The sequence below is a fragment of the Elgaria multicarinata genome, chromosome 10, assembly GCF_023053635.1.
Source record: "Elgaria multicarinata webbii isolate HBS135686 ecotype San Diego chromosome 10, rElgMul1.1.pri, whole genome shotgun sequence".
Lineage (NCBI taxonomy): Eukaryota > Metazoa > Chordata > Lepidosauria > Squamata > Anguidae > Elgaria > Elgaria multicarinata.
Genome location: NC_086180.1, coordinates 49,475,469 through 49,484,290, shown reverse-complemented (window position 1 = coordinate 49,484,290; position 8,822 = coordinate 49,475,469). Strand labels below are relative to the sequence as shown.

The 8,822-nt window shown below is 42.7% G+C and overlaps 1 protein-coding gene across 3 annotated transcripts in view; it reads left to right on the top strand.

Moving 5' to 3' along the window:
• Positions 1 to 470: 470 nt before the first annotated feature.
• Positions 471 to 8,822, top strand: part of LRBA (LPS responsive beige-like anchor protein) — a 424,729-nt gene continuing 416,377 nt past the window's right edge. For all 3 annotated transcript variants that reach the window (XM_063136108.1, XM_063136109.1, XM_063136107.1), the window contains exons 1-2: positions 471 to 609; positions 1,317 to 1,728. In XM_063136108.1, the coding sequence (XP_062992178.1) occupies positions 1,495 to 1,728 (234 nt within the window). In that variant the 5' untranslated portion in view covers positions 471 to 609; positions 1,317 to 1,494. The remainder of the gene's footprint in view (positions 610 to 1,316; positions 1,729 to 8,822) is intronic.

The window sequence follows — 8,822 nt, the reverse complement described above, 5'->3', positions numbered from 1 at the left end:
ATTGCACCCCACCCCGCGAATTCAAAAGGACTAGCACCGAATCAAAGTGTTCATAGGATTGCACTTTAAGTACCTGACCCACAAAATCACTTAATATCTCCCGGACGATGCTATCAAACTTCTTCTTGCTCGGCTTTTCCGGAACTGACTAAAAAATAACCTAGACTGGCCGCTCTGGAAGAGCTTATTGGTGTCGCCTAATCCGAAACTAGAAAAAGGATTATGCGGCTTTCCTTCTCGGCCGCGGCTTTTGTCGAAATGTCCGCCCATAACCGCAAGGGAAAGCAGAGGGCCGCCTTCTTCTTCTCCCTGCTTGACAGGCCCCGCCTGCCGCTCACCTGGACACACCTGAGCTCACCTGAGCCTGCGCGGGCACCGCCTCCTGCGAGCCCTCTGCGCCCCTCTCGCCTCCCTGCCCCGCCCGCTCCTGGCTGCGCAGGCGCACTGCCGTCCGCCCGGCAACACTCCTGGGGCTCGGCTCAGCGCTGTCATGGCGGCAGAGAGCAGCAGCAGCAACTGCTAGAGCAGGCAGGAAGCGATGGAGGAGCCAACTGTGGTGGCTGCGGCGTGAGGTAGCTGCACAAGAAAACTTGAGGCTCCTTCCTGAAGGTTGAAGCTCCTCCCCTGCCCTCTTCCCACCCTAGGCAGGCTGGGGGTGGCTTTGGAGGGGGGGGGGGGAAAGCACAGGAGACACCTCCCCGCCCCTGGCGTTGGAAGCGGCGGCAGCAGCAGCAGCAGCAGCGCCTCCCTCCCCCTTTGCCCCCGTTCGCAGAGGCAGAGGCGAGCAGCAGCAGCAGCAGCAGCGCTGGGCGAGGGCGAACTTCCTCGCTGGCCCCACTTTGTCCTTGCACCTGTGACTGCGTGCGTGAGCGGGGGGGAAGGAGCCGCGGCAGCCGGCAGCCGCGTTTGCTGCTGAAATGCAAGGACAGCAGCGGGAGACACTGCAGGAATAGCCGGCTGTGAAGGGGGAGGTGCGTTTTCCTCCCCCCACTCTTCCCGTTTAAATTCGCTTTAGGAACCCGGCTCTTTTCTCGCTGCAAGCAAGTTCAACGCCGGAGCAAGAATACGGCAGGGAGCCGCTTACCTGCATGATGGAGTTGCGCCTGCCCTTATTTCCTTGGGAGCCAGAGAGGGAGGGGAGCGGGTGTGAGTGCAAAGGGAATGGAGGAGAGTTTTGCAATTAGGTAGAGGCTTAGAAATCTCTTTAACGACATACGTATGGGCATAGTTTAGAAATCTCGGTAATGACATATGTATTATTATTATCATTATCATTATCATTATTATTTACTATTGTGATGATGGCATTTTTTCAGATTAGAGAGACCACTGTCCAGGTTCTGGTGCTGAGGGAGAAAAACCAAGATTCTCAGGGCTCCGGAGGACACCCGACTTTGTTCTTCAGAAACTGGACCCGAAGACCCACACTGAAGACATTGAGCTCCTTATTTCTGGAGTGCTGGCATCTGCTGGTAACTTGGAAGTGAACTAGCTATGGCTAGTGAAGACAAACAGGTTTCTTCTCCCCAACCAACAGGTGATGACGGAGGAGGGGGAAGTGCCGGAGGGGGGAAAGAAGGAAACACAGTTGAAATGGAGAGCAAGCTACAGCCTTTGAATCCAGGAATCCCCATCCGTGGTATCAGGATGAAATTTGCTGTTCTGACAGGACTTGTGGAAGTTGGTGAAGTCTCCAACAGAGATATTGTAGAAACGGTGTTTAATCTGGTAAGTCAGTCACCTTACAAACTCTTTTAAGAGGAGGAAGGGCAAGTGATGAGACATAAGGGACGCAAGTTAAGTTCTAGCCATGGTCATGTTATTTCAGCCATACAGTTAAGTTACAAATTTGCCTGCCTGCCTATTTGTCACAAGGCAGTGAGTCTAGTTAACTATTTTCCCGGAAGGGATCCTTACTTAAATCAGGAGGTTAACAACTGTAAGGCTGCATTACATTTTCTATTGCAATTCTTCTCCTTCCTTGTATTTTCTTTAATTTATTTATTCTAAGGTATGGTTTCTATCGAGGAACTTTCTCGGTACTTGCAACTTCATATAAACTTAGAGTGCTTGAGTACTAGAACTTACCTCTTGGTTTTAAATATATGTACTAATCTATCTGTTTGCAATGCTGAAGTGATGTTAGGTTAATGCAACAGTTGGAGAATACCCCTGTAAACACATAATTGCTGGTGCAGCAAATGTAAAGACTATGATATAAGACTGATTCTTCAGAGATGTGCTTTCTTTCTCTGTGAATGTTTTAAGTTAATTTGCAGTAACCATAGCAATACAATTAAGTATTTGCTGATATTGCTGCAGGTTTAGGGTGCAACTAAAAACTTTAAGACAGTGCTATCTTATGGGCACTCAACTTTTCCTAATAGTTGTTGAAGTAAAATGTTATGTAATTTTACAAATGTGAAACCTGAGTGGGCTCTGTGGAATAGTGACATTAAAGTTGTGGTATTCTTAATGTTTGTGCACATTAGATATATATGGTGATCAGTATCTCTGCCTCAAGCGTAGTTAAGAATAGTTGACTTGACTTTTAAAACCATCCAAATCTTAAGCTGGCTTTAAAAAGTGGAATGGAAATTTCTAAGGCACAGTGTGTGTATGTACTGTGCCACATGGATGTAAGTCTCTAGAGATTGAATTTCTGATCCTTCAGCTAAGAATTTAAGTTCTTCTTTTGCTAACCATTTGTAGTTGTGTGTCCTGAATTGGCACAAATGTGACTGACTGTATTGGACTGATTTGGTAGGTTTCCCCCTTAGAATTTACTGTCCACACCTTCAAAAAGTAAAACTTAAGTTCTTTTATACAACTTGATTTGGATAAAGCCTGCAATAATTTATTCGGCTCCCAGATTGGGAACATATATCTAGGGAGGAAAGAAATTGCCCCCAATATAGTATTTAGTAAATCCTATGGTTAAAGAAACAGGGAAGGAGTAAGTGTCTTTTTTCTCTGCTGTCACATCCCAGTTCTAGTTTCAACTATTCTTTATTCTGAAGTCCTGTTTAGGAGTTATACATGTGTATACATCTAGTCCTTTATTATGATTAAGAGGTAAAAGTTGCTCATCTCTAATTGGCTGCAAGTATAGATAAGCACTGGCTAGTGGTGAGTTAATGACAATAGGTAAGTGTAGATTTATCTAGGATAACTGTGGTGTAGGCCTGCTAAAGCATAAACAGAAAATGATTACCCTGGGCTAAATACTGCAAAAACGTATGTGCAGTAGCCGTGTTTTCATCTTTTTGCAGTGGCCTGTTGGCTTAAAAACAAAAACAAAACTTTGATCTTTTCCTGGAGCAGAAGGAAAAAGCAAGGGGGTTGAACCATCTTAAACTCCTATGATCAAGAATCAACAGGCAACCACATTCTGTGTGGCTATAAACATATAATAGTATGTAGGAGTCTCTAGAGGATTGCAACTTCTGTAGAAAGTATTGCAAGTTATGATCAAAAGTTCAGTACTGTCTTTGAAGCCCCAATAGTACTCCTGTTTGTAGTGAAATGGCAACTATAAAATCAAATGGATTTAAAACAAAAGTTCTTTAGGAAAGTGGTCAGTACTGAAATCTGGGATGTTGTAGAAGCTGAAAATTGCTTCCATGATGTAAAAAACATGCTTTTTCAAGCAAATAGAAAGGTGTCTTCAGGAAATTCAGTGTCTGACTTAAGTGTTAGTATATTCAACGGACTTTTGGCTGAAACTTGAGCAAATGCATAGAAAGAAAGGTTTCCTTTAGAAGTGATGTTCATTTAAATAGTGTTAAAACTGTATATTATTATTTATTGCATTTTTATACCGCCCAATAGCCGAAGCTCCCTGGGCGGTTCACAAAAACTAAAACAATTCAAAGTGTAAAACAAACAGTATAAAAACATGAGATAAAATACACATTAAAACGAATTAAAACATACCATACATGATTAAAACATCCTGAAAACATTCTAAAATTTCACTGGATAGGCCTGCTGGAAGAGATCAGTCTTTATTGCTTTTTTAAATTCTAAAAGACTGTCAAGTTGACGAAACTCCTCCGGCAGGCCATTCCACAGTCTGGGAGCAGCAGAAGAGAAGGTCCTCTGGGTAACAGTTGTTAATCTAGTTTTTGCTAGCTGAAGTGGATTCTTCCCAGAGGACCTGAGTATGCAGGGCTGATTGTACAGGAGAAGGCGATCCTGCAGGTAGCCTGGACCCAAACCATGTAGGGCTTTAAAGGTAATAACCAACACTTTGTACTTCGCCCGGAAACTAATCGGCAGCCAGTGAAGAGATTTTAAAACTGGTTTAATGTGGTCACCCCTAGGTGTACCAGTGACCAGCCTGGCTGCGATATTTTGGACTAATTGAAGTTTCCGGACTAGGCACAGAGGTAGCCCCATGTAGAGCGCATTACAGAAGTCAAGCCTCGAAGTTACCAGTGCGTGCAGTACTGTCTTTAGGTCTTCCAACTCTAGGAAGGGACGCAGCTGGCGTATCAGCCGAAGCTGATAGTAGGCACTCCTGGCCGTTGCATCTATCTGGGCTGTCATTTAGAGCAACGGATCCAGGAGCACCCCCAAGCTGCGAACATAGTCTTTCAGGGGGAGTGTAACCCCATCCAGAACCGGTTGACACACCTCCAAACCTAGGTTGTGGCCTTTGACAGCGAGCACCTCCGTCTTGTCTGGATTCAGCTTCAGTTTGTTTTTCCTCATCCAACCCATTACCGCCTCCAAGCATTCATTCAGAGGAGACACACTATCCTTAGCTGACGCTGTTATTGAAGGCATAGAGAAATATATTTGGGTGTCATCAGCATACTGATAGCACCCCGCCCCATGCCTCATATTCTGTAGGATGTATGAATCTATAAAACATGTGGACAAACGAAGCTGATTTATCTCAGCCTTCCACAACTTGGGGCCTTTCAGATGTTATAGGGCCTGTTCAGACAACATGCTAGGCCGCTAATCCTTTTGCAGCAAACGGTAGGTGAGCGTGTTTAAACCTAGGTAATATAACCACCATGGTTAAGAATGGTTCAGATGACATGTTAAGCTATAATGTTTAGCTCAAAATGCTTAATTACCGTGGCTTAGCATGTCATCTGAACAGGGTCATAGACTTCAACTCCCATGTCCAGGGGTCAGGAATGATGGGATTTGCAGTCCCCAAAAGCTGTAGTCCCAGAGGGACCCTTTCCATTCTGACTGGAAGTTGTTCTCCAAGGCCTCAGTCAGAATTTTCCCCTAGTCTTGTTACTTAAGATCCTTATAATGGAAAATGACAGAAACTGAACCTGAGACCTTCTTTAAAGCAGGTACTCTTTCACTGACCATTGGCTCCTCCTCCCTGGAAGGAAGTATGCAGATGGTAGTGGAAAATGTATGTCTTTATTGTTTAAATAAGCAGACTTTGCATAATAACAAAGAACAAATCTAAAGTGTTGATTTTATCTCTTCTTGGAATCTGACTACATCTAAGTATGTATAGATCCAGTAGGAATAGGGAATGGGCTATGCTCATGCAGAATTGGAGGGAATTCTACAGTTTTACATCCTTCTCTTTGACCTCCCCTCACCCTGCTTCTGCTTTCATGGCCAAAGATGTCCCCAAACTCTCTTCCGAAACTTCCTCGTGTGATGCCTGTCCTATAGCATTATATTACTGTTTAAAGGTACCATCCTATGCATGTTTAGACAGAAAAAAGGACTACAACTCCCAACATACCCCAGCCAGTATGGCTGTCTGGGGCATGCTGTGAGTTGTATACCTTTCCCCCCCCTATCTAAACATGTATGGGAGTATCATGCCCTAAATTGCATAAAATCAAGAGAGGTCCTGAAAGTGCAATCCTATGAATGTTTACTCAAAGCTAAGTTCCATTGTTTTAAATGGAGCTTGCTTCTAGGATCACAGCATTAGTATAACATAATGACTAAGAGACTGAGGTGTGAACCAAAAAGTCCTCAGTTCAAACAGGAACAGGTCCCCACAAAACTTAAAACAGGCTGTAGTCTGACACAATTGAGCCTCCACCTTGGTGGTATTCATAATTGTCACTTGCTTCTTTGAGGAAACATGAAGTGTTGTAATTTAGGACGTTGTTACAGTGGGAGTAGTGTTTTTCCCACACCCTTGATCCTGGGTGGCTTTGGAACCTATGGATTGATTGGGCAGAAACTCATTGTACAAAGGGGTGTTACAGGTCTTCCTCCTAAACCTATCCTGCTTGTAATGACAGGCATTCCACTAGTAGCTAGTAAGCACATTATCTCTTTGCACTTGTCATAAGATAAGTCTCTCTTTGTGTGTGTGTGTGTGTGTGTGTGTGTGTGTGTGTGTGTGAGAGAGAGAGAGAGAGAGAGAGAGAGAGAGAGAGAGAGAATATCTAGGGAGTTCCTGAAAATATCACTTGTTGCTTGAGTCATATTATACGTAATCACAGGGCAAGACTGATCAGGTCAGGTAGCAAGTCTGATTCTAATGCACAGCTTTACTTTCCTGAATATTAAGAAATAGTCTTAAGATTTCTTTGACCTGTTTAAAGTTACATGTATCTTGATTTCATGCCATCTTTTTCTTTTCCAAAGATTTTCCTTAACTGATGTTTGGCAAGTTAAATTAAATGAAGCTGACTTTCACTTACATTTTTATAAAGTAGCAAGGATCTTAAGTCTTGGTCGTTGGGGGGAAAATGCAGACCTTAACATTGGCAACTTTCTAAGAGAAGACACATCCCTTCTCTAATCAGCCACAAAGTGAGCATGTTGCATATTTTTTTTGGTTTTGGAAGTAAAGAATATCAAAGTTGACATGTTGCATATTTCACTTTACGTGGCTACATAATAATTTGTGTTCTGCAAGTCCATTTCTTAATTATATACAGGTGCGTTTGCTAAGAATGCAGTATCACCAGCACTTGAAGCACACCTTCTTGCTATTCAAGAATTATTTAAAAGAACACCACACATAGTTCTGCTTTTAGCCTCCTGCACAACTTCACAATCACCTAAATGTCAAATAAACAATAATAATGCCATACTGCATTTAAGATGGAAGTTCTTGCTAGAAGTCTCTGCAAAGTTAGCACCACATGCCATAGCCTAGGCCATGGAATACAGTGACACATTTATATTAAAGAATATTAGATTACCATAGTGCAACTTCGGCTACAGTTGATTTCCACTACTCTCCCCCTACTTTCTTCTGATCACAATAATGTCAAGATATATTGTAACAGAAAAGCCTTCTCTCTCTCTCTCTCTCTCTCTCTCTCTCTCTCTCTCTCTCTCTCTCTCTCTCTCGTCCTCTATAAAGCTACGTATCTGTTAGCTCATGGCTGGAGGAAAGCGAAAGCAGTCTTTGTACCAATCTCATAGTACGTGTGTGTTTTCTTTTCTTTTGTAAACCACTTCAGGATTTGTTTTCAAATGGGAAGTGGTATATAAATATTGTTAATAAATAATAATATAAATAGAAGGTGCCTCTATGATCAAAGTATCACTTTAAGGAAACGTACTTCAAAGTAATTACCAAAGTCCTTGTTCTGCAGTCACCTGCCTAAAAGTCCTTTCAAATGCAGAAGACACTTGAAAGGCATTTTAACTTTTCCTTATCTTAATGGCTCATCCATGCCTTTGAAATAGTAAACCCTGCAAATCAAGACACTTTTTAATGTTATAAGAACTATAGTTATTTTTTTTAGTCCAACAGGGCAATTGTATGCAGGACTACTTGGAAGTAAGCCCAGCTGTGTACAATGGGATTTACTCCAAAATAAGTGTGCATAGGATTGCAGTTTAGGTGAGGTGTCACTTCAGAGTATTCATTAGAATCTTAACATCAGTTGAACCTAGATAAGAACCTTAAATTAGTTTAACCATTTGGAAGCTTATTGGGACAGCATACTTTTAAGCTCTCACCTCCCTACCTCCCTTAACCCTTTCTGTTGAAAGGAATCTGTTGCACCTATGGAGAATTGTTAGCCTTGGACAGCAATGCCATGAGAAATGGGCCATAATATTATCCATCTTCTAGTATTGGAGCCATCGTAGTATTAGTTCTAAATGGCAGAAGTTGTCTTACCTTTTCCCCACCTTCTTTGCCTTGGAAGAGCTCTAAGCCTGTGTAATCCTGCAAGTTCAACAGCAAATTGATTTGGCTATCTATTCTGACCTGAAGGCAAGTGGGTATAGAGAAGGTTGGAGAGGATACCATGTGCCCTGAGAAACTGCAGAGATAAACTACCCAAAACAATACAAGCCTCCTCCAACCAAAAACCCTTTTGCAGACAGCTCCTACCTGGGAGCAGGTTAGTATAGTATATAGATTTTATATTATAAGAGGTGGTCATGGGGGAAGCAGCAACCTAATAAAGCTTGTGGTGTGGCCCAGAGTGTCAAACTTTTGTTGGAATGCAGAAGGCTTGTCTAAACGGGGTGAGCAGCCTTTTTAGATTCTATGCTAGTAGTTAAGAGTGTTACATGAGTTAGGAGAGAGCATGCGTGTAATACAGCACAGGTAGGGAGACCTATAGGTGGTCATATAGAACAAGTCTCTGGCTACAAATATTTGGGTATATACTTTCACAAATCACTTAGTTGGTCCTTGCAGAGAGATAGGGCTAAAGCAACAGCCAACAATATGGCTGCTGCAATTACAAGGTTCTATTACACCAGTGGGGGCCAATTTGTACCAGCTGCACTTAAAGTTTTCAAGGCCAAACCCCTTATGCAATTAACTTAAGGAATTGCAATCTGGATCAAAGCGGTTAACCCTTCAATTGAATCTGTACAAGCTGTCTTTGTACGCTCTATCC